Source organism: Nicotiana tomentosiformis, chromosome 3 (genome assembly GCF_000390325.3).
Source record: "Nicotiana tomentosiformis chromosome 3, ASM39032v3, whole genome shotgun sequence".
NCBI classification, from domain to species: Eukaryota; Viridiplantae; Streptophyta; class Magnoliopsida; order Solanales; family Solanaceae; genus Nicotiana; species Nicotiana tomentosiformis.
Genome location: NC_090814.1, coordinates 85,332,276 through 85,358,661, shown reverse-complemented (window position 1 = coordinate 85,358,661; position 26,386 = coordinate 85,332,276). Strand labels below are relative to the sequence as shown.

Sequence of the window (26,386 nt, the reverse complement as noted above, 5' to 3'; positions counted from 1 at the left end):
TGGTCATCATTTCTCGGACGACGAAATCCCCTATCACCGAATTCACCGCCCGGATAGATTCTTCGTCGACGTCCACTGATCTCCTCTTACGGGGAAGCAAATTACCACCACTTGATGACGATTCCTCTTCATTGTCTTTGTCTACTAGATAATGCAAAGGGGAAGTCATGAGTTCTGCTACAGATGTAGTCGATGACTGAGCATACCTAGCCGCGACAGAAGAAGGAATACAAGCAGACAATCGGGCAGGCCTGGTCATGGTCAAAACGGGAACAGACTCCGAAGAAGAAGCAGCCTTCCTCTTACGAAATGCAGAAGGAGGAGCCCCCGGTCTCCTCGAAGATCCTCAGGCTGAAAAAGAGAGATTAAAAAATTGTCACTTCCTATACAAAACTATAACGAGCAAGCGACCATGAGGTCAAAACAGTATAGATAATATGTATGTATATATATATATATATATATATATATATATATATATATATATATATGAACTCACCGATCGCGGAAGATGCAGGCCCGAACTTCTTGAGAAAGGCCGGCCATTCATGAATCCCCACTGTGTGAGGTAGAACCGGCTGACCCAGTTATGAATGTCCCCGACCAAAAGGGGGCGTAGTCTCGGCTGCACGAAGAAGGGACGAAATGTCATACTATGAATAAAACCGGCAAAACAAATGCTTGACAAAAAAAAGGTACTTACGGGCGTAATTCCAAGGCTCAGGGAATCTGCTCGCGTAGGCCACCACGTCCTCGGTTTTGACAAAAAAGTAGTTGAGTCAGAACTGTCGATTTGCCTTGTCGTCCATCTTCACCACCAGACATTTACTTCCTCGGTGGCGAAGGTGCAACATCGTCCCCTATAGAAACTAGGGGCGAAGATATGCATCAGGTGGCGGAGTGTGACCCCAACCCCGGCCAACTCCGCATATTTCGTAAGCTTGCGGATAAGCTTGTAGATGTATGGAGAGAGTTGGGTCGAGCAGATGCCGTAATAGCGGCAAAATTCATCCGCCAATGGGAGAAGAGGAAAGGAATAGCCAACGTAAAAAGGATACACATAGAACGCGCAATACCCGGGGTAGTGTATTTGTACCACATCGCACTCCGCTGGGATCAGATCGATATAGGCAGGAATTTTCAACTTTTCCCTAAGCTCAGCGAGATCGACCTCTTTTATCGCTGATTCCGAGACCTCAGGGTCGTCCTCAGGCGTCTTCGAAAAGTCGGACCTAACTTTTTCACTACGAGGGATTATTTCCTCCATCTTAGAAAATTTCTCGTCTTCAATGGCAACAAAAACACTATCGTCATGAAGAGGCATACGCATCGCCAAAGGGAGAGGGTCAATTGCCATGCCAGAACTAGAGGGTACGTTAACCATAATTTTGAAAGAAGATGTTTTAAGTACAGAAGGGTTGGAAGCAACTGGAATCACCAGAATCAAGGGAGTGGATATAAAGAAGACAGGGATTCAATACGAAGAATAGAGAAGAAGACACAAGGATTCGATATTAAGAATATGTAAAACACAAACGAATGGTCTCATGTCCTTATTTATAACAGTTCAAGCGTCAGGACCAAGAAATTGGGCCATCATTACCCAATGCAGGTATCTAAATGGTAGAGGCACGGGAAACGATGCAAAGCATCGGGAAAACACGCCATAATGACGTATGATGTCATGACATCATTCTAAAACGATACGACCCCAAAGGTTGCGGTTCACGAAAGGTCATGTTGTCACCTTGTCTGAAATGCCACTGCTCGACTTGTTCTCCCAATTTTGCCAACCACGATAAATAGAGTCCGCTCATCAAGGCCGTCTGGGATTGGCCTTAATAAGCGGATGGACTAACTGTATAAGCCAAAATCTGCCCTAAGGATACTTAGTGTAATATAACATTAAGGAAATAGTTGGTCGAGGTCGACCAGGAATAGCAAGATTCATGACCGAGATGTCAACAATGACCGAGGTCGAGCATTGTGTAAAGAACAGTAACGGCTAGTTTTTGAAATAGGATATTAGAGAGAATATTCTAGTGAATATTCTCTGCATTTGTACTATTAGAGTTTGCTAGGGATATGTGTCAAATATATAAGGGAAAAAGAAAAGGAAGATGGGCAGGTAATATTCATTTGAGAAGAACACTTTTCAGAAGAAGATTCTCTCTCTCTTGTAAAAATACAAAGATTACCTTTTTATCAAGACTCTTGCTCATATTATTTCACACCTTTCCATCATATCCGAGGATTGTTCAAGCAAATCTCGGATCTATCTGCCATTCATCATTGTCAGGAGAAACATTCGTCCAATCCATCCATTATTGGGTGAATCATTCCTCCTATTTACTTAAATGCCATTTACTGTTATTTATTGCTAGTTACACCTCCATTATTACTGACACTTTAAGAATATTTTGTACTGATTGTTATCAACCTTTATGGGATCTGTCCCCATCTCCCACATGTTTTCAATATTTGCATATAGAATTATAATCTTCAACTAGATTTAACCCATTATTACTTAAATTTAATAAGTTTAGCCGAAAGTTACACTTTTTGGTCAAACAATGTCTCTTCCTCCTCCTCCTCCTCTTCCTTCTTCTTTTTCTTTTCTTCTTCTCATTCTTCTTCTTCTCCTCCTCCTCCTCCTCCTCCTCCTCCTCCTCCTTCTTCTTCTTCTTCTTCTTCTTCTTCTTCTTCTTCTTCTTCTTCTTCTTCTTCTTCGAGTTTCAATCTAAAATCCAGCCAAAATCAACTCTAATATTTACTGAACAACCTCAAAATTGAGATATAAACTCAAATGAATATTCTCAATCGTTTGCAACAACATCCAATCGAAACAAATAATATTTTTTGAAAACTTGAATTCGAATTCAAAGCTTCAAAGCTTTTTAAGGGTTGTCAATGGTGGAGAGTCAAATACCTTCAAAATTTATTGATTGATAATTTCAAGTCGAACACCAAATGTGTAATATGAAAGGAAGTTGCTAAGTTAAAACTCTATAGTAAAACAATTGAAATTGATTGATGAATTAAAAAATGAGAGGATAAAGTAGATGAGAAAAGCAGAGAAAATCGAAAGAAGAAAAATAGGGTTGGGGAAAGAACACACAAAGAGCGAGAGAGAGAGAGAGAGAGAGAGAGAGAGAGAGAGAGAGAGAGAGAGAGAGACGAAGGGAGAGAGAGGAATTCTTTGATCAATTCCTAATATAAAGGGATAATCATTTCATACAAATTTGTATATACGTGGTAAATTGTATATCAACTTGTAATTAAGTTAAAACTTCAATAGTGAGGGTAAATATGTAATACAAAACTTTCGTAGGAAGTCGCTACAAAAATTCTCTGGTGTACATATAGACTTTGTTTTATTGTGAAGGAACTTATTTGTATTTCTCAAGCAGTATATGAGAAATATCCCTTTGAAGAAATTTAATTTCATGCCTAAAAGTCTTTCCTTATTTCTCTTCAATACTATTATTATTTTCTAAAATAGTTACTTGAATTTTAATGGTAGAATAGTTCAGGACTCCCCTAAATTTGGCGACTTTTGTTTAGTTCCCCCTTAATCGTCATGTGATCTTTAATGAGAAAACTACCTTGTATGGCCGGCGAAAAACATTATTAGCCCAAAGTTTTGCACGTAACCCAAAATGTCCATTCGGATAAAATTAATATCAAATTGTAGCCCCATCAAATAAAACCAACGGATAAAAGTAAATTTTGGTACAACTTTTTTTTATCTTCCCTATATATTTTTTCTTCTTAATACCAAATTGTTTTCTCTTTCTCACGTATTCCACTTGACTTTTGTCACGACCCAAAATCTCACATGTCGTGATGGTGCCTAACTCAATACTAGGCAAGCCAACAATCCCAATGAACTACCATATCTTTTAAATTTGAAAACATAATAATTAAATTCAGCGGACGAAATCTCACAAATACAAATATAAACACTCCCAAAACCCGGTGTCACTGAGTACATGAGCATCTAAATGAATACAAAGTTTGACTGATAAAAATCACTGTCTGAAATATAGAACAGTACAATAACTAAACAGGAAGGGAATCAAGTCTGCGGACGTCAAGCAGCTACCTTGATAGTCTCCAACAGAAATAACTCCGAAATCTAGCAGTCGTCGTATCCGGGAGCACTTGGATCTGCACACGAGGTGCAGAGTGTAGTATGAGTACAACCAACTCAATAAGTAACAAGAATAACCTCTGGGATGAAAGTAGTGATGAGCTCCGCAGGTACAGTCCAGTATAAATAATGGTACAAAAATATAGGCATGCTTTCAAGTTCAACAGTTAAACTCAGTACAAGTGAAATGGATCAATATTGTATGATATGAGGAATATGAGATCTCAGTAGAAAGGCCTCATGTAAATACTGGTCACAAATTATTCGGTCACTCAGTACTATTTATGGCCAATCCAACCTAGGGATATTCTGTCCCGTATATATATACACATCGACTGACAATCAGTCATTCAGTACCGTATAAGGCCAATCCAGCCCTGGGATAATTTATCTCCAATATAAATGATACGGACAAGATCCATATCCAGGAAAAATTCATCACAACATATAAATAAGTAAGGCAAGTTCATGCCCTGGGAAGTTCATCCCGAATATATATAATCATCTACGCTCACTGGGGGTGTGTACAAACTCCGGAGGGGCTCCTTCATCCCAAGCTTGATATAAAGCCGATATGGCCTACTGCAGGCGGGCAGTCCCGATCCGTATAATAATAAAGCCTATAAGGCCTGCTGCAGGCGGGCAGCCCCGATCCATAAAATAGTAAAGCCTATAAGGCCTGCTGCAGGGGGCAGCCCCGATCCACATAATAATAAAGCTAATAAGGTCTGCTGCAGGCGGGCAGCCCCGATCCATATAATAATAAAGCCAATAAGGTCTGCTGCAGGCGGGCAGCCCCGATCCATATAATAATAAAGCCTAAAAGGCATATTTTGGTATGCAGCCCGATCCCATAAATATCCTCACAATGGATGAGCATGACTGAGTATGAAATGTATATTTTAAAACAATTAATTTAACAGCAACATGATCCCATGGGTCCCAAAATATCAGCACGTAGCCTAAACATGATCTTTAATAAGAGCCTCAGCTCAATTTCTCTAACACGTGAGAAATGTTCATATAATAACATGCTTCTTTAATTTTTATAACTTCATAGAATTTATTCAAGTCACAGTTTCAATGGTGCACGTCCACACGCTCGTCAACTATCGTGTGCGTCACCTCCTAACAATTTATATAACACCAATTTGGGGATTCATACCCTTAGAGCCAAGTTTAGAAGTGCTACTTACCTCAAACCGTGTAATTCTTTATTCCGTTATGCCTTTGCCTCGCAAATTTGCCTCCGGAAGCCTCGTATCTAGTCACAATTAATTCGATTCAATCAATATAAATCATAGGAATTTATTCCGTATGAAAATACTAATTTTTCAATAAAATTCGAAATTTAACTCAAAAATCGCCCGTGGAGCCCACGTCTCGGAATCCGACGAAACTCACAAAATCCGACAACCCATTCAATTACGAGTTCAACCATACTAATTTCACTCAAATCCGACTCCGAATCGGTATTCAAATCCCAAAAATTCATTTTATGAAATTTCTACAATTTTTTCCAAATTTTCATCTCAAAATACTTATTAAATGATGAAAACAATGATATATTCATGTATGTTAACCAAATCTGAGTTAGAATCACTTACCCCGATAAATTTCTTGAAAATTTCATGAATAATCGCCACAAACCTAGCTCTCTAGGTCCCAAAAATAAAATAATACCCTAGGCCTCGGTTATATAGTACACCCTCTGACCTCCCAATGTGCAGTCCGCACATTTTCAAGTGCGGTCGCACATTTTCAAGTTCTGCGGTCACACTAAAATTGTGCGGCCGCACTTCACCGCCTCTCCACTACTAGGTTTCAGTAAATTGGCCATAACTTTCTCTACAGATGTCCAAATGATGGTTTCTTTATCTTTCTAGAAACTAGACACGAAGAGCTACAACTTTAGATTTTAATCATCTCCAAATTCCTTGTGGATCAAATGATATAATTTCGAAGTCGTACCAGCGAACCTGCAGAACACCCTGAAGTGCGGCCGCAGACAAAATTGTGCGGTCCGCAGTTTTTCGATGCGGTCCGCATATTTTCATCTGCTGCAACACTTTTTAATCTGCTACAGCACTCAAAAATGTGGTTCAACACATGAAATTGTGTGGTCCGTACTTCTAACGTTCCAGAACAATATCAGAGTGCTGAAATATCCGGACTCGCTTAAAACTCACCCGAGGCCCCCGGGATCTCAACCAAAGATACCATCAAGTCCTAAAACACCATACGAACTTGGGAGAACCCTCAAATCACCTCAGACAACATCAAAAACACGAATTCCCCAAGGATTCAAGTCTAATGAACTTTGAAATTTCTAATTTCAACAAACGACGCCGGAACCTATCAAATCACGTCTGATTGACCTCAAATTTTGTACACAAGTCATAAATGACATATCGGAGCTATGAAAATTTTCAGAATTGGGTTTTGACTCCGATATCAAAAAGTCAACCCCCAGTCAAACTTCCCAAAAATTCGACTTTCATCATTTCAAGTCTAATTCCTCTACGGACCTCCAAATAATTTTCCGGATGCGCTCCTAAGTCCAAAATTACCATACGGAGCTATTGGAATCATCAGAATTCAAATCCAATATCGTTTACACATAAGTCAACATCTGATTAACTTTTCCAACTTAAGTTTTCAATTATGAAACTAAGTGTCTCATTTCACCCCGAAATCCTGCCGGACCCGAACCAACTAACCCGGTAAGTCATAAAATAACTGTAAAGCATAAATTGAGCAGTAAATAGGGGAATGTGGTTATAATACTCAAAACCACCGGTTGGGTCGTTACAACTTTTTACTTTTTCTACATGTTTTTACTTTTTTTCTTCAATTCTTTTAATTCTAACACCTTTTCTCTCTCTTGTTACTTTTACTTTTTTAGTACTATTTAAATTTATTTCTTACCTTTTCCTAAAATAGTATGTGATTTTACATAGCCACTTATTAGACTTAAACAATATTTATCTATCATCTATTTTTATTTCATTATTTTTCCTCTTTGTTTATTGGTTATATTTGTCTGTTTAGCTATTTTTGTTTGATCTCTTTCTCTCTTTGTATGAGTATTTTTGGGGAGTTTGTCTAAGTACCTAAAAAGAGTTATCAATTACAATAACAACAATAACACACTCAGTGTAATCCCATATTATGGGGGTCTAGGGAGGGTAAAGTATACGCAGACATAAAAAAGTTGTCGAGATTTCAATTAAGTCTTAAGAAAAATCTCTGATTTATCCTACGATAATTGATGCTAGGGGTGATAGTAGAAGAGGTGAGATACTTCTTCTTCTTCTTCTTCTTCTTCTTCTTCTTCTTCTTCTTCTTCTTCTTCTTCTTCTTCTTCTTCTTCTTAATGACATTTTAGAGTGAAGATCTTTTGAAATGGGTATTGATGGTGGGTTTGGATTGTGTAGCGTGATTATTTTATTATAGTTTGTAGAAAAATTGTATATATATTATTTTGTAATGTAGAAATATTGTATATATATATTGTATCCTAAGTTCGACGGTGTATCCTAAGTGTATATTAAGTGCAACATATGTTTGTGTCTCTGTGTGTGTGTGTATATGTATATGTATAAAGTTGTACATACATGATAATTTTAAAATATTATAGTTTTGTAGAAAATTTATATATATATTATTTTGTAATGTATAAATATTGTGTGTGTGTGTGTATATATATATATATATATATATATATATATATATATATATATATATATATATTGTATCTTAAGTTTGACAGTGTATCATTAGTGTATATTGAGCCTATCTCGAGTGTGATTGTGTATCTACAGTATATATTGAGTGTATCTAGAGTGTATTTTGTATCATGGATGTATAATGTATAATGTCTATAAAATGTATCAAAATTGTATACACATGTGTATTGTCTAATATGTAAACATAGTGTATATAAATTATATACATATTCTGTATGTGTATTGTGTACACACCGTGTATTTAGAATGTATCGTGTATTTTGAAATGTATTTCCAATATATTATTAATGTATTCCAAGTGCTTTTGTGTATTCAAAGTGTGTGTGTGTGTGTGTGTGTGTATATATATATATATATATATATATTTTCTACAATGTATATAAAATGTATATATATTTTATACTAGCGTGCACACGAACTGCAATATAGGGAAACACTTGAAAGATTTTTTATTTGTTATATAAACTTGTATATTTTTTGTAGAAGTAATATTATATGATGTATATAATGTTTCTATAGTAAGATTGTAGTTATATAAATATATATTTTTATATATAGTGATCGCGTATAATTTAGATGTAATTTAATCGTTTTAATTTCGGTAATTAGAGAATGAGTAATTATACAAATGCTCTCAATTATAGTGTTTTTGTGAAGTTTTAATTATCCATCGACCAGTTATAACGTGGTTACACCTTGGACTCATATAGGAAAAGGAATAAATCAATTTCTTGGCACTAGCTTTTTCATACTATGAATTTAAATGATATACTAATGTGTATAAAAAGAATGTAATGACCCAAACAGGTGTGATTATTGTGTACACGACACCTGTCCTTTTTGCCCCTTCCATCAGCTGATAAAAATCAACATTTATGACAAAAGTTTTATTTTTATATTCCTCACAAATATGTATAAAATATCAATATCTAAATAAGCATAAAAGCCAAAAAGAATCAAATGATGAATGTTTTCCTATGAACAAATGAAGAGCCATCTCAATATTTTACCTTTCAATTCCCGTTCCCTCATTTCCCCTTGTGTACCATGTCAGTTTGATTTGTTAATTTCAGCGGCTAGCCACTAGAATAAGTTTTGGGCTATAAAAATATATATTATAATTTATGGCTAGTGGCTGATATAAGTTTCCAGCAAACGGCTAGTAATGATTTTTCCTCAGCTTTAATACTCTCATGAACTTGTCATTTTGATAGACTCAACCCCCTGGATGCTGACAATCCATAGGAGTGTGACACATGCGCTGCCACATGGATTTTTTTTGTCTATGTGATATTTTTTATAATAAAAATATATATTTTTTAAGTCCACCAGTTATTTGAATTATTTTTTTCATACCAAATCTGTAAAAAAAAAAAAAACTTGGAACAACATTATTTTGATTTTAGTTTTTATTTGGATAAAGATAATGATATTTTAATCAAGTTATTTTTATATATTTGGTCAGGAAAAGAAGGAATTAGAACATATACTCATTGCATCTACAGAAAAAATAAAATAAAACACGTTGTTGGAACTCCATATTTTGGCTAAAAAATAAAATTGCAACCAAATATTTTACGAATTTGACTCGAAAAAATAATGCATAGTTTAAGTAAATAGTCATTGCAGGAAAAGAAAAATATACAATATTTTTTTCTTTTTATAGAACCATTCGAACTTCATTACTTTGGTTCAGAAACCTCCCCCCCTCCGAATGGCAACTTTTGTATAGTTCCTCCTTAAATTTCATGTGGTCTTTAATGCCCCCTGAACTTGGTAATTTCATAGCCTCGAGACAATTCATGGGAGTGTGACACGCATGATGCCACATGAATTGTTTGTCCATGTGGCATTTTTTACAAGAAAATATATATTTTTATGTTTCAAAGTTTCAGACCCAAAGGAAAAATGAAAATGCATGTTTATATATTCATGAGTCATGACAATCTGGACGATGAGCATTACTTCTTCTGTTAGCCATGAAGAAGACTTCCTATCTGTATTTCTGAACAACTAAAATAAGAAAAACCTGAACAGAACATATCCATCAATGTCAAAAATTTCTTAAACAAATAGCCCCGCCTCACAATGATTCAAAGCTTCCATAAAACATGAAAAAGTGACCACTCAACCAACTCAACAAATCAATTGAAGATGAAAAATGGTCTTAGTCCAACCAGAAGATATTTTATACAGTCAAACAAAATTTAAGTATACCACTTTGTTAAACTCTGAACCATTTGAACTCTGATAGAATGTCTCGTAATAACTGTCGTGGGATTTCAAGTACCATTTTAGGTTTTCATCTTTTGGTGAACTACAAAAGCAACCAACTTCTAAAAGGTTGAAACTTGGAACTTTCCCATGTTTCATCATCTGCAACCCCCTGCGCAGCTGTTTCTTTGCCCAGTCTCCTATACAACCGTATAAAACATGAACTGTATACAACAAATGCAAAAAAAAAAAACATCTAACTTGAGAAGCTGTAGATCATCTGAAAGGCATCTGAAATAGAAAATTTAAGTTTTACAAATAGGGAGGGATTGAATCCAAAATACATCAGTAGTTAATATGACGAAAATGTAAATCATGTGAGACGAAGGAGCTAGTCTGCCTTCTTGCCACAAAACCAGAAAGAACTAAACAAGTTCAACAGTCATTTAGCCAACTGACTGATGCCTATGAAGTAATAGAGTGTCCGTGATCATAAAGAAGACAGACATCAATGCTTTGGTAGGTTGGGCGAGTCAATCAGTGTGAAACATGGAGTGCTTCCATCTTTCCACCAGCTCATAGATGATAGCTTTGGTGATGTAGGAGATCTAATAGAAGGCGAAGCGTCTCCACGAGTTCCCATTTTTCCGAATCGAGGAACCTGATCATACATCAGTAGTTCTGGCAGTTCTTCCACTTGGAAGTACTTCATAGGGCTCTCTAGCTGGTATATCAAAGTCATCAGGTGTTGGAAACAACTTTTATTTTACAGAATCACAAGACTAAACGAGTTATAGATAAATAAAGAGGAACAAAATGTTACTGACCATTGACTTCATTGAGAGTTTAGATGCACGTGGAGATGCCTGCACAGGGACATCTGTCATAGGAAAATCAGATTATCAACTGCTTCATTAAACAACAAAACACGATTGCTCAGGTTTATTTATTTATTTATTACCATTGTCTAGTCCAACTTCCTTTAGAAAATAATCCATGTCCATCGCCTTTCTCTGTGATTTGATGCACTTGTGATGATCATGCAGAAATTGTTCTTCCGCTATACAAGTCGGAACATTTGCTGCTGCAGCAGTAGTCAGTTTCTGATTCTTAGAGGCCTGCTTTGCTGATGGCTTGGTTGAGTTTGTAAGATCAGTGAGTGCCTTCCGGCCACCCTTATCAGGTACTTTAGAAGAATTATCTTTTATCCCAGCAGTGAATTTGTTTCGAGTGGCATCAAGATCTTTCCCGATGGAAATTACATTAGAGGAGTAATTTTTCTTTGCCTGCAGAGCAGAAGGCTTTGCTGAGTTTGAGATGTCGTTAAGTGCTTTTCTTGCACCAAGACCTCCTCCTTTCTTCGATGCTTTGGAAGTATCATTCTTTCCCAACAAAGAAGCCCCTGCGAAAGATAAAAATTAGTGAACCGACAGTTGTAAATCAAAGCATTATACTCCGTGCTTATCTAATGAGGTTTCTACCATCAAAACGTATATTGATATTCTGATCCTGAATCAGGTGTGCAGCTGATGTAGCCATGTATTCGTGTCCCAGCAGAAATAGAAGAAAATCCTGCACCATATAATTGACGTTATAACATGAAATCAAAGCGAAAAAAATGAACTGATTACATACAGAAAGTACAAGCAAAACAACAAAGAAATGAGTGTTATAAACAACATAGAAGTTTCATTAAAGTTACTCCGGGGGTTTTCTCAGTGTATTGTGATGTTACATTTTTTGCTCAGTGAGTATAGCTTTATATTCTCTTCAACCATTCAGTTAGACATATATAATAGTAGCAAGAATCAGAATGGCAAAGATCAAGTACATTAGTCATGACTTCTCAAAATAAAGCAGTTCAAATTCGGGGCAAATGGGGAAGAAAAGATTTTTTTAATCTACATCTGAAATGCATCTTCAAGAGGGCATCTAAAAATAGATACTTAGTTAATACACCATAACAAGTTTGGCAACAAAAAATGAGTGCTATCTACAAGAATCAAGCTTAATAATGTGGAACTCCAGCGATTTTGTCAGTGTACTATGATAATACTGAAACTATTTGGTAAAGTGACTTGTGTATAGCTTTATGTTCACTGCAGTTTGCAGATGACCATTTGTAGCAGAAGCAAGATTGCAAGAATCAGAATTACCGAATACGAATCAGGGGCACACAGGTATGAAAAAGATGCGCCAAAATTAACGCCTAGGTTAAACAGACTGATTACTAGATTTCATTTATCATCCTATTTTTTGCTAACATTGCCGTAACATGTCTCTTTATTGACATGTATGAAAGGATTTTAATCACTGCTAACAGTTGCTAGAGTATGCTTATTATCTTACCATATGTACCTAGAATTTCTATCAAGATCAGATCGCTGATATCCTTTAAACAAAAGGCAGAAGAACAAAGTGAAACTCTTTTCACCTTTAAAAAGGAAAAAAATTACGGATACTTTAACCATCTACAAACTTGAAATTCTGGGCTGAGGAGAGCCCTTTTCGTTTTTCAAGGATTATTATTTAATCTAACAACGGAACCCTAGAATCATACATCTTTAATTTCAGTATGAAGAACCGGAAAACCCTAGGGGTTTAATCAAACGTAAAAGTGCGTCAACAAATCTAGAACTTTAGTAGACGGAAAAGATTGAGTTCATAATCTGTCTTCAACTTGAATCCAGTATAATAATAAAATAAAAAATTAGAAAAGAACAAAAAGCCAAAGTTGAAAACAACCACAATTAGGATATGTATAAAAGCGATGAGATTTTAACATAGAATCATAGCAGTTAGAAGAAAGAAATTAGAATTGTCATTCTTGAAGTAAACATGTAATTTTCTCAGCGATCAAAATCAAGATGGTAGATTAAAGAACACAGAAAACTCACAGAAGAGAGAAATGTTCAGAGAATTTATCCACAAGATTATCAAGTTTTCTTCTTCGTAACTGCGTAAACTATCTGTTGATGATTTCTCAAATTTTCTTTTGCGTTTTTTTGGGCAGAGTTTTGAAGTTGCAGAACAGGAAAAACGTACATATAGAGAGACGTTGGAGGGCCCCCCCCCCCACCCACCCCCACCCCACACCCCAAAGGCCCAACGGTCATATTTCTCCCTTTATTTCTAAAGTGCCCCGGTTTTAGATGCTAATTACAGGAATGGTAATTAGGGGATATTCCTATCACTCTTTTAAACTTTGTCTACGTACCTAGACAAAGAATCATTACGGATCATTTAGCTAGGGAACAAGTTATTCCCGAGTTATAATGACAGAATTATACTAACGGATATTAAATAGTAACGGATTATTTAGTGCTATATTTAGTTCATTGGATTAAAAATGAGATATAACATAAAACATGTATTTGATGAATACTAGATAAATTAGGATAATTTTTTATTTTATATTTTATCCTTGAATGTTTTAAGGACTTTGGAGGAATAGCTTTAGAGACTAATCCCAAATTTTTATTCCAGCCTCAAAGTGGGATAGAATAATATCTCAATTGTGATTTTCTTTCTTCTTTCTACCTCTTCCCTTCTTAAGAAAAGTAATTAAGAAAACTTCCAGGGATATTTGGTTTCAATATTTTGCTAGACTAGAATAAGATGCAAGAGTGACACTGTTTACCGTAAAACCAAAGCAGATAACAATTGAATTTATATGTGATTTTAAGGACACGTGATTTTACTTGGCATAAACTGAGAAAGTATGCAAACTGATATTGAAATTGACTATAAAGAAAAATAAAAGCAAACCAAATAAGATATGTAGCTTGGGCCCTCGAACCAAATGAAACAACAAAGGAAATATAAGCGAAGTAACAGAGTATTGAGAACCTTGGGAAAAGAATATTATATTGCTTTTATACTGTCTCAGCCGTGCTTTACAAATGATCAGACCCCCTTTATATAGTAGGGGAGTCCTACTCTTGATACAATTCTAAATATAGTAAGGACTCTCATGATGGGCTAATTAATCGGCATCTTCTTGATATGTGCCGTGATTTCCGCCGAGATTCTCCCCCTAATTGCGGCTGTAACGGCTTTTTATTTCTTGGCTCGATCTTGATCTTGGCCGATCTTGATTTTGGCTGATCTTGATCGGTCTCTGGGTCTTTGATCTCTCGATCTTGATCGGTCTCTAGGTCTCTAACTCGGCAGCATATTCTTCGTACCATGGCTCGATATTACAATGATAGACCTTGAATCATTATGTTCCAGTTTCGATTAATCATACGAAGGGCAAAACTCGATTTCGAACGTATACACACACATTATTTAGATTAATTTTTTTTTTTTTTTGAGATTCACATTATATTCTAAATGCACACAGATAGTAAATGACAAAAAAAAAAAAAAAAAAAGAAGAAGAAGATGATAAGTGACAACTACTTGGATGATTTCAATTTGATCTCTTCCTCGCCCTTTTCAATGGTAATTGAGACGATTTCCTCTGTCAAGGCTCGTTATCCTCAAAGACTTAGAGATCTTGTTAATGCATGGTAACATTATATATTCCACGTTCCTCTTTACTTTCTTTGTTTATTGATTCTTCTCCGCTATAATATAATTTTTGAAATGGAGAAAAATATCGACAAACAATACAAATGCACAACATATCTTAATTTATAGCTGGCCAATATCACGTTTGTATGGAATACCAAAAAAAAATGTGTTTGTTAGAGTTTTGGATTATTGAGAAGAAGATAGTTTCTACGAAAAATTATTTGCTTTGACAATTTAATGTTAGATATTCTGTAATTAAATTAATCATTTGGATAGATAATTCAAGAGACCAAAGCAATTGGACCTCGGAAAAGAATTCTGAAGATTTTAAGTAATTGTTACACAAATAGCCAGCCGGATTTAATATTTATTTTTTTAATTGGTATATATACATTATATATTAACTATACAAAATTATACCTATATTATAAATAAATTATAAGTATATTATATATTCGTCGGTTATTTTACTTTAAGAAATTAGGTAGGTGGCTATTTGGGTTAATTCTCCATTATACTTCTACAGGTGAGAAAGTAGGAAAACTAGTCATGTTATGAGGCCCGCTTTAGTAGTCTCATTGGTTACAAGTTAAGTGGCTTGTTTTGAGAAGAACTAACACAAATAGCCGCTCACTCAATTACTTAAACTAAAAATAGCCGATGGAGATATAATATATGCATAATTTATGTATTATATGTGTATAATTGTGTATAATCTATGTATAATCTATATATATGACTAAAAAAATAAATAATGAATATGACCGGCTATTTGTATATTGTTTTGAACTACTTGTGTTAAACAATGAAACTATTTCTTACCACAACTTTAAGTAGCCTTTCTAATATATACAACTCTTTTTTAAAATCCCCTTAGTATGGTTTATGACGAACAACAACAACAATAAACTCACTATAAATTCTGTTTTATGACGGGCGAAGAACTTAAATCTTTTTTTCTTTTTTGGAGTTGGATTGCGGGGTTTTTGTGGGGACTATAAGGGGGCATTTGCATATATACCCGTATTGCATAAAACTTTGCAAAGTATACCTGCTCGGATATGAAGTAGTTCAATCTCTTCAATGCAACTTCAGAAATCAAATCTGAAGTTCTCCTATCTTTCAACTACAACTCCATAAATTTAAATTTTAAGTAGTTCTAGCTCTTCAAAACAATTTCAGATTTCGAATCTGAAGTTCCTTTATATTTCAATTACAACTTCAAAAATTCGAATCCTAAGTAGTTTAATTTTTCAATACTACTTCAGATTCAAAATCTAAAGTTCTGAAACATAAACTTGTTTTTCGAATTTCAACAATCCAACACATGTTTGATCATCCAAATCTACTCCAAATGAACTCAAATTTGAAACATAACATTCTAATATCATAAAGAACAAATCTCAATCATCAAATTATTAAAACAACAACAAATTTAACAAACTCATTTTTGCAACTAAGAAGAAGAAACCCTAAACAGAAAAAAGAAGAAAGCACAAGAGAAGAAGAAGAGAAAAACTTTTTTTTTTTGCGAATATAAGGAGCGTCGTGGATATGGACCATATAAAAAGTTCTGCTTTGCATTTTGAACTAGAGGGAAGGTACCTGTTGAAGTTGGGTCACTATGATATCTGTGGACATGTTTGCTAGTGTCTTGTGGGAGATCCACATAAAAATAAGAGATTTTTACCTACATGTACTACATTGAAAACTTATTTATTCCCACTGTTTTGGTTTTAACTTAATTACAAGTTGATATATAATTTACCAGTTATATACAAATAAGTTCTAAATGAGTATCCTTGATTGTAACCTTTTAATGTGGAAATCAAATTCCACAGATCTACCGCTTCCACAGATCTCTCTCTTTTTATTTTATTTTTTCTGCCCGATTTCTTCTTCTTATAATGGATCTCTATGATTCTCTTCTCTTTTTTGATCTGTTTTTTTCCCCAGAAAATTCAATGATAGATTTGATATCGTCGCATATCACCATCGAACCAGTCATCGTCCGCTGCTCCGCTAGCCATGGAAAGCTATCAAAAATTTTGAAACTTTGATTTTGAATTTGATTTTTTTAAATCATTATTTATTTTGATTGGGTGTTGTTGCAAATGATTGGGAATATTCTTTGGAGTTTATATATCAATTTTGAGGGTGTTTAGTGAAGATTAGAGTTGATTTTGGATGAATTTCAGATTGAAATTCGAAGATGTACTAATGTTGTATTATAATTATATGGAAATTATATTTAAGTTGTGTTCTGTTGTAGTTATATTTTTATTTATTTGTATGTAGTATAAAAGTTAAAAAATAGTTGTATAATGTATGAATCATTGTATGAAATTTGTATTTACGTTATAAATATTTTTTTTTTACATAAAGTTATTGATATGTATCAAAATTGTATTAAGAGAAGAAGTTTTGATTGAAATTTCAGAGAAGAAGAAGAATGCAGCACATACAAAATATATTTAAATCATATACAAAAGACATTTGTAATTTGTATAAAAATTATATTTAAGTTGTATGATGTTGTATTATTTTTAACTGAATAAAACGATGTATGAAAATTGTAGATAAGTTATAAATAAGTTGTATACTATATAATTAGTAGTATAATTTTTTTTAGTTTATATGTTGTTGTAGATGCATCAAATTTAAATATTTCGGCATTCAACTTGTCTGATTTAGGTGTTGTCTATCGTCAGTGTCTCTATTGCTTTGGTTTGACGCTACTTTCATTAAAATAGTTTTATAAGATTTGGTTCTTAACTAAGTCTTGAACTATTTTATGACAATGTGGTTCGATAGTTAAGGCACTATTGGAAAGAGGAGAGGAAAAATAAAGTAAAGGCGTAACAACCCGACCGGTCGTTTCGAGATTTATAGCCTCGTTTTTCTCATTTCTGCTTTCTTTTATGCTTTTCAGCTATATTATGATATATCGGGTTAGTTGGTTCGGGTACGGAATGGTTTCGGAGTGAATTAAGACACTTAGTCTCTAAAGTGGAAGCTTAAGTTGGAAAAGTCAACCTGACGTTGACTTATATGTAAACGACCTCGGATTTGAATTTTGATGATTTCGTTAGCTCCGTTAGGTAATTTTGGACTTGGGAGCGCATTCAGAATGAGATTTGGAGGCACGTGGTAGAATTAGGCTTGCATTGACGAAAGTTAGAATTTTGGCGATTTTCGTCGGTAGTAAAAATTTTGATATCAGGGTCGGAATGGAATTCCGGAAGTTGGAATAGGTTCATAGTGTTATTTTTGACTTGTGTGTAAAATTTGAGGTCATTCGGACGTGGTTTAGCGGATTTCGGCATCGTTGGTGGAATTCGGAAGTTTAGAAGTCCTTAGACTTGAATCCGAGTGTAATTCGATGCTTTGATGTTATTTTGGGTGATTTGATGATTTGTTTAAGTTCGTATGATGTTGTGTGATATGTTGGTATATTTGGTTGAGGTCCCGAGGGCCTCGGGGTGATTCCGAGTGATTAACGGAATAAGTTTGGGAATTGGAGGATTGCTGAAGTTAAACTCAGGTGTCATAATGGTACATGCGGATGTCTCATCGCAGGTGCGAGCCCGCAGAAGCGAGCATGAGATCGCAAATGTGAGATTGGAGGAGTTGGGCAGAAGGCGCAGGTGCGATGAAGTTCCCGCACCTGCGATGGTCGCAGAAGCGGATTATGGGGCGCAGGTGCGTTATTGAACCGCAGGTGCGAGAAGGCTGTCGCATCTGCGAGTCCGCAGTGCGAGACCTGGGGCGCAGATGTGGAGAGAAGGAATTTGGCTGGCATCGCAGAAGTGGAGGAAGATGCGCAGGTGCGCTTTCGCAGGTGCGAGATTTGGCCGCAGATGCGGAACCTGGGATCTTAAGTGAGTTCCGCACCTGCGATGAAAATTGTGCAGGTGCGGCGTCGCAGAAGCGGAAAAAGGGGCCACAGGTGCGGTTTCACTGGGCAGAATGTATAAATTGAGGACTTAGTGATTTTTGCTCATTTTCACCATTTTTAACTCGGACTTTGGAGCTTTTGGGGTGATTTTTGAAGGGGATTCAAGGGTTTTCACAGAGGTAAGTTACTTAAGCTCTAATACTCCTAGCTATGATACTTTTCCGTTGATTTCTTATCTAATTAGTGGGGTTTTGAAAATTTGGGGTTAGGGCTTGGGATTTTGGAGAGTGTAATTTGAGGATTTGAGGGACCAAATAATTCGGATTTTGATGAATTTCGTATGGTTAGACTCGTGAGTGAATGGGCTTTCGGGTTTTGTGACTTTTGTCGGATTTCGAGACATGGGCCCGGGAGTCGGATTTGATTCGATTTTGGGTTTTAAGTCTAATTTAGTAGTTTTCTTGTGGAATTGATTCCTTTAACACATATTAATGGTATTGTACTGCTTGTGGCTAGATTTGGGACGCTCGGAGGTTGATTCGAGAGGCAAGGGCATTGCAGAGTAGAGATTTTCTCGGATTGAGGTAAGTAACAGTTGTAAATCTAGTCATGAGGGTATGAAACCCCGGATTTTTGTATCATGTGATTATTTGGAGGTGGCGCACATGCTAGGTGACGGGCGTATGGGCGTGCACCATTGAAGATTTATGACTTGGTCCGTCCCGTAGCAACTGTAAAGTTGAACAACCTGTTGTAGCTATATGCTCTTTATGTTCTTTGGAAAGATTTACTGTAAATCATGCTAGATACCATGTCTAAGCCTTATGCCAGTATTGTTTGGACCCTTAGAGGTCTTTTTTGCTGTCCTCTCACTGCTTTAGTTAATATCCTGTACTCAGTCATGTACATGTATTCTTACATCATAGCTCAGTCTCTGTTATTCTATTTGTTGCATCATGTTAATGTTGTTTGGGATGATTTCTTTGATTTCTGAGAGCCCGAGAGACTGGAGAGGTTTATGACTGAGTGAGGGCGAGGGCCTGTTTGTGAGGTATTGTACCTTAGCATGTGAGTTGTTCGTGCGGATTCTGATATGATATTATAGAATATGAGTTGTCCGTGCAACACGTGAGTTATCCGTGTAGATTATAGCGCTTGGGCTGTAGGAGCTCCTCCGGAATCTGAACACCCCCAGTGAGCGTAGGTACCTACTGAGTACGAGTGCCGAGTGCTGAGCAATTGCTAGGTATGAGTGATTGTGAGACTTGAGTAATTGTGAGGTTGGAATGATTGGGAGGACTGAGTGATGTTAGCCCGATGGGCGGTTCATGATTTCATCATCTGTGCTCATAGTTGCTTTGAGTCCTTGTTTGATAACAGTTGAAAGATATTTCTGATTGTCTTACTTGAACTTGATTTAAACAAGCTGATTTGACTTAAACTCTGGTTACAAAGCATGCCGCACTTTACTAATTTTTTGTGATATGAACGGTACTTGTATTTAGCTCGTCACTACTTCTCAGCCTTTATTTATTTCTGTTACTTACTGAGTTGGTGTACTCACGTTACTCCCTACACCATGTGTACAGATCCAGGCATTTTTGGTCACGGTAGCAGCTTCTGATATTCCTGTAGATGATCATTGGAGTTAGCAAGGTAGCTGCCTGGCGATCGCAGCCCTGTTTTCTCCTTCTTTATCTCCCCCTTAGTTGTATTTTGGATTTTTCCCAGACTATGCTAGTCTTATTGTTGTCGGACCAGTTTTTAGTAGTTGCTCATGACTTAGTGACACCCCGATGTTTGGGGCTTTTCATTCCGCATTTCTATTTTTGAGCTCAATCCTTGTTTCTTTTATAAAATTTTGCTATACAAGACGCCTTTTGGCATATCTTTGAATGAATTGTTGTAGTATTGTGGGAGTCGGTTGGCCTAGTACCATCGATAGGCGCCATCACGACAGGTTTGAGTCTAGGGTCGTGACAAAAAGGGTGTAACTGAATCTCATAATTTAAGGCACTAATATTGGATTTTATATGGAGAGACGGCAGAGAATATGGAAAGAGAAGAGGAGAGAAATAAAGGAAAATGATGTAACCGAATCCCCTTATTTAAGACACTAATAATTGATTGTATATAAATTGTAAACAATACTTGTTTAGAGCAGATAATATATAAAATTAGGACAATTTTGATAAATAAGTATCAGATATTATATATGAACGAAAAAAATCCCCATAAACAACCCAAGGGAAAATTTCATAAGTGGCTAATTTTTAAAAATAAATGCAGAAGCTCAGCAACTCCGTTTGATTTACAAAACAGTGTAAAAATAGCAGCAATAACAGAAATTAGTCCTAAGGTGTGAGGTTAAACACCATCCTCCCAAGAATCTCGCCCACAATCTCTCATCAAATCAATACATTTCCTTTCTCGCAAACGCCGCGTCCAAAAAAAGAAAAATAATTAATACACATATTTGTTCCTATTTTCTCGCTCAAATATAAGGTCCTGTTCTACCATTAAATAAATTGAAAATAAAGGATTATCATATATATATATATATATATATATATATATATATATATATATATATATATAAAATTTACACCTCAAAAATACATCTTGACGCAAAAGATACATCACATATACACCAAAAAAATATTAATTGAACATCTATTATACACAAATAGCCGATCATATTCATTATTTACTTTTTCTATCCATATACATAGATTATACATTGATTATATACAATCATACACATATAGTACATAAATTATGCATATATTATACAGTCAAACTCCTCTATAACAGTCTGGTTTGTTCCGAATATTTTTGGATGTTATAGTGAAGTGCTGTTATAGAGAACATATATTATAACATAATATGAAAATTGGTTCCGAAAAAGCTTGGCTTTTATAGAGAAGTGTTGTTATATAAGGATACTGTTATAGAGAGATTTGATTGTACCCTCAACGGGTATTTTTAATTTAAACAATTAAGTGAGCGTCTATTTGGGCTAATTCTTCTATAAATTACCATCATCATGTATACATAATTTATATCTCGAATGTACAAATTAATCTTCATATATACATAATTTATATCTCAAATATATATCTTATTAACACGGTTAAAAACACACCATATATACGTTAAGTACATACGTGAAAATTTTAAAAACATACATCTAACATAAATCTTATAAGCATCAAGAATGTCTTAGTACAATATTAATCTTGACTATCAGATATAGTCATATTAGGTTCTCCCGTTTCTTGAACTTGATTTGTGGGTCAACACCGTCAGTAGCCATAGATGAAAGCAAAAAACTTCAAAAAAAAATGTTGATAGAGGAAGAGGGGGACTTTAGAACGAAAAGGACGTTTTAGTACAAAGAGGAGAGAGAAAGTTTTAAATATCCATAATGATAAAAACTGATTCCTTAATTTGGGAATTTGATTATTTTTAAACCTGCATATATATTTTTCAAATATGCTAAAATTGTAAAAACAATCTATTATTTATGAAATAAACAAAGAGTGATGCTATTAATGACAATAATATTTGATAAGTGATCAACTATGTAAAAATCTCAAAACCGGGATTAGGATGTATAATTTTTGGATTACTGATGCGCTGAAAGTAAACTTTTAATGTCTAAAGCGTGTTCCTCTCAAATAAGCAGGAAGAAAGTAAAAAGAAAATGTGTAACTGTCACGATCTGAAATTTTCCACCGACGGGACCGTGATGGCGCCTAACATTTTACTTGCTAGGCAAGTCAACGTTAGAGAATCATTAAATCAATTTCTTATTTCCATTCAGTAAATAACAATAATTAACTAAGATAAAATATAATAAGTGCGGAATATTATAAAACTATATTAATTACTACCACCCAGATCTGGAGTCACAATTCACAAGCATTCTAGAATTTACTACAAGTAATAGTCTGAAAGAAATATAACTGTTTGAATGAAAGAAAACAGTAGGACATAAAAGATAGACGGGACTTCAAGGGCTGTGAACGCCGACAGATCTACCTTGAGTCTCCGGACAGCAGACCAATAGAAAAATCTCGATCAACCTGAGCCGGTACCAAAATCTGCACAGAAAGTGCAGAGTGCAGTATCAGTACAACCGATCCCATGTACTGGTAAGTGTCGAGCCTAACCTCGGTGAAGTAGTGACGAGGCTAGGACAAAACACCCACATATAACCTGAACAGTATAATCATGCTAATGGAAACAACAGTAAATGAAGAAATAACGTAGAAGTAACGGGAAGGGGACATACAATGGGGGAATACAATATAAAAAGTGAGAATAATGAAAAGACAGAATTAAACCGAAAATCCTTAAACGAATTGAGCAAATAAAACAGCAAAGGAAAACTGCACGTCATCACCCTTCGTGCTTTTACTCTCAACCTCACCAAATAAATAAATAGAACGATACGGCATCACCCTTCATGCATTAAACCTCTCATAATTTACACGGCATCACCCTTCAGGCTTTATTACTCACAAATCATGGCACGACATCACCCTTCGTGCATTAACACTCACATATCACTGCACGACATCACCCTTCGTACTTTACACTCTTCCTCACAATATAAATAATGCATGTACGGCATCACCCTTCGTGCTTTACACTCCTACTCACAAATCACAGAATTAAAAACAACGGATAGATAGGAGTATCACAAAAAAATCAGTATTTTACCCATAATCAATAGCACAATATAACCTCAACCTTGATCAATATTCGAAAGTTACCAAATCTCAGTGAAACCAGATATAAGTCACCCAACATTTCAAATAACCCGCTAGGCATGGATAGTAAAATTTAAGGCTACAAAATAGACAAGAATAGAATTTCACTCGCATGTTATGACTCGACAACGACGCATAGATGCTCGCCATCTCACCTATACATCGTATTTAACAACCAAACACGTAGAAAATAAACACATCATACCTATTCCCTCAAGTCAAAGTTAGACACGACACTTACCTCGCTCCGAAGGCCACTTAATTCTCAATCACAACTTTTTCTTTGGAATTCACCTCCAAACCACTCGTATCTATTCAAAAATGACTCAATAATATTAAATATTGCTAAAGAAGTCAATTATATTGCATAAATTAAATTTTTTAAATTTTCCTCCAAAAAGTCAAAAAATCGACCCTGAGCCCGCTTGGTCAAAAACCAAGGTTCGGACCAAAATTCATTTACCCATTCACCCCCGAGCCCGAATATATAATTGGTTTTGGAATCCGACCTCAAATTGAGGTCTAAATCCCCAAATTTTTGAAATTCCTAATTTCTACCTTAAACCCTAATTCTACCATGAAAACTCTAGATTTTAGGTTGATAATTCAAGAAATATAATGGGTAATTGAAAGAAAATGGTTTAGAATCACTTACCAACACTTTGGGGAAGAAAATGACTCTTGAAAATCGCCTCTACCCGTTTGGTTATTAAAAAGTGCTGAAGAAATAGCTTAAACCCGTGTTTGATTCTGTTTTATGCACTGGGCGACAGTATGCATCGCGTTCGCGAGGCCACTTTCGCGTTCACGAAGGGTACTGGCTGCCAAGCCTTCGCGTTCGGGAGACCCTGCCCGCGTTCGTGATGGTTACTCCCCATGGCCTTCGCGTTCGCGAGACATTGCTCGTGTTCGCGATGAAGGAACGACCAACCCTTTGCCTAACACTACGTGTTCGCGAGGAGCTGGTCGCGTTCGCAACTAGGCCTTCGCGTTTGCGAGGAAGAAAACTTCAGCTGCCCAGTTTACTCTTCGCATTCGCGGGAGTACCTTCGCGAATGCGAAGAAGGACCTGCCAGAACACCTGCTGCAGCAAAATACCAGATTTTTAAAGTCCAAAACATTCTGTGGCCTGCCCAAAACTCACCCGATCCCTCGGGGCTCCTAACCAAACATGCACACAAGTCTATAAACATCATATGAACTTGCTCGCGCGATCAAATCGCCAAAATAACACCTAAAACTACGAATTTAGCACCAAATCAAATAAAATTCTCAAGAACACTTTAAAGTTCATCTCTTCTCAACTAGACGTCCGAATCACGTCAAATCAACTCCGTTTCTCACCAAATTTCACAGACAAGTCTTAAATATCATAATAAACCTGTATCGGGCTCCGCAACCAGAATATGGACCCGACACTAACAATGCCAAACATCAATCAATTCTTAAAAATAATTAATTTTCAGACTTTTAATTTTCATACCTCCGAATTCGATTTCGGACATACGTTCAGGTCCCATAATTCGAAACGGACCCACCGGGACCGTTAAAATACGGATCCGGGCCCGTTTACCAAAAATATTGACCGAAATCAACTAAAATCAACTTTTAAGGCATAAATTCTTATTTTCATCAATTTTCAACATAAAAGTTTTTAGAAAATATGCCCGAACTGCGCACGCAGATCGAGGAGAGTAAAAATGAGATTTTAAGGCTTAAGAGCGCAAATTCGAGTTCTAAAACATAAGATGACCTTTTGGGTCATCACAGTAACTGAAAAAAAATGATAGTAGATTTTTTGTAAAGAAACAAAAACAAAATTCTGTCTATCCATGTACTAAAAACAAGCTCAAATCTAATGAATTGAAAGTTTAACTCAAGTAACTTGCGCCTGCAGTTGTTTAACATATGGAGTATTTTATCTTGCTCCCGCTTACACTAAGCTTAATCAAGAATATATTATTTGTTGGTTTTCATTTTGTTTTCGGTATCCGTTTGGCCCGACTAATTTGAATTCGTGGCGTATACGTGCGTACTGAAGCGGAGATCATAAAATTGCAGCACAAGGAGTAAAGAAAGCACTTGCACGAAAGAAAGAGCTGATCACGCAAAATATAAATGAGGCAGAGGCTAAAGATGAAAGAGAGATTTTTTAGTCTGCAAAACAAAAAGTTAGCAAAAAGACATGCATCGAAGAACAAAACAAGAGTTGCTTATAAATTTGATTTAACATCACAAATTGAGTCGGGAATCAATAAGGTTCCACAGTTCGCTTTTACTGTCTTAAGAGTGTGATCTCAACTACGGAAATATATGCCTTGTTCCCATATTAAAGTTACTTAATTATAACATGTTTGCTTCTTTCAGGTCAGAAATATTTTTTTTTAAAATATATATGTTTTTTTTCAAAGTTGGAGTGTTTGCCCAAACTTAAAAAAAAAATTAAGTTTGAGTAGAATCAGAAACAGTTTTGGAGAATCAGAAAATATAGTTTCTCCTTAAAAGTATTTTTTTAAAAAATACTTTTGAGAAAAATTTAGAAGCACTTTTTACAAGCGTGGCCAAACACTACTTGTTGCTCAGAAGTGTTTTTCAAATTAATTAGTCAAACACAAATTGCTACTCACCAAAATTAATTTTAAAAAAATATTTTTAAGAAAAAATATTTCTAAAAATAAACTGATTTGTGAAGTTTGGCCAAATAGGCGATTAGTTTGATTGTCTTAAGAGAGTATCATCACTCAGCACACATTCCAAGTAAAGAAGGGGTATGGTCTCGAACATAAGACTGAATAGCCTAATAGACAACTTTAATTGACATTCCGGTCCGTTTACTCTATAAATTTTCAATCAAGCGCTTGAACTCAACCAAAACATAAGTTTTAAACACCTCCGATAGTGTGTGCTGCTCACTCGCCCTGACATGAATGACATATCAGATCCACCTCAAATTATTTAATGCCACATCATTATTTATTTTAATAACATATTATTTTTTATAAAAATCCCAATTTCGTCTCTTTTTTCTCGAACCAAAAAAAGTATCCCAAACCTTCCTCCTCTCTCTTTTCCCCAT

The 26,386-nt window shown here is 35.5% G+C and overlaps 1 protein-coding gene across 1 annotated transcript; it reads right to left on the bottom strand.

Annotated features, from left to right (window-relative positions):
- Positions 1 to 10,392: 10,392 nt before the first annotated feature.
- On the bottom strand, positions 10,393 to 13,164 carry LOC104091832 (uncharacterized). Its single transcript, XM_070197204.1, has 5 exons — positions 13,003 to 13,164; positions 11,598 to 11,688; positions 11,078 to 11,518; positions 10,944 to 10,996; positions 10,393 to 10,840 (listed from the first exon to the last, which is right to left on the bottom strand). Exons 2-5 carry the CDS (start codon positions 11,653 to 11,655, stop codon positions 10,625 to 10,627), a joined length of 768 nt encoding a protein of 255 aa, XP_070053305.1. The 5' UTR covers positions 11,656 to 11,688; positions 13,003 to 13,164; the 3' UTR covers positions 10,393 to 10,624.
- Positions 13,165 to 26,386: the final 13,222 nt, after the last annotated feature.

Excerpts from the sequence above, each read along its gene's own strand:
- LOC104091832 (XM_070197204.1), bottom strand. The coding sequence starts at position 11,655 with ATGGCTACATCAGCTGCACACCTGATTCAGGATCAGAATATCAATATA. Across the intron at positions 11,519-11,597 it reads TATCAATATACGTTTTGATG|GGGCTTCTTTGTTGGGAAAG; the intron begins GTAGAAACCTCA and ends TATCTTTCGCAG. Across the intron at positions 10,841-10,943 it reads AACTCTCAATGAAGTCAATG|CTAGAGAGCCCTATGAAGTA; the intron begins GTCAGTAACATT and ends TTGATATACCAG.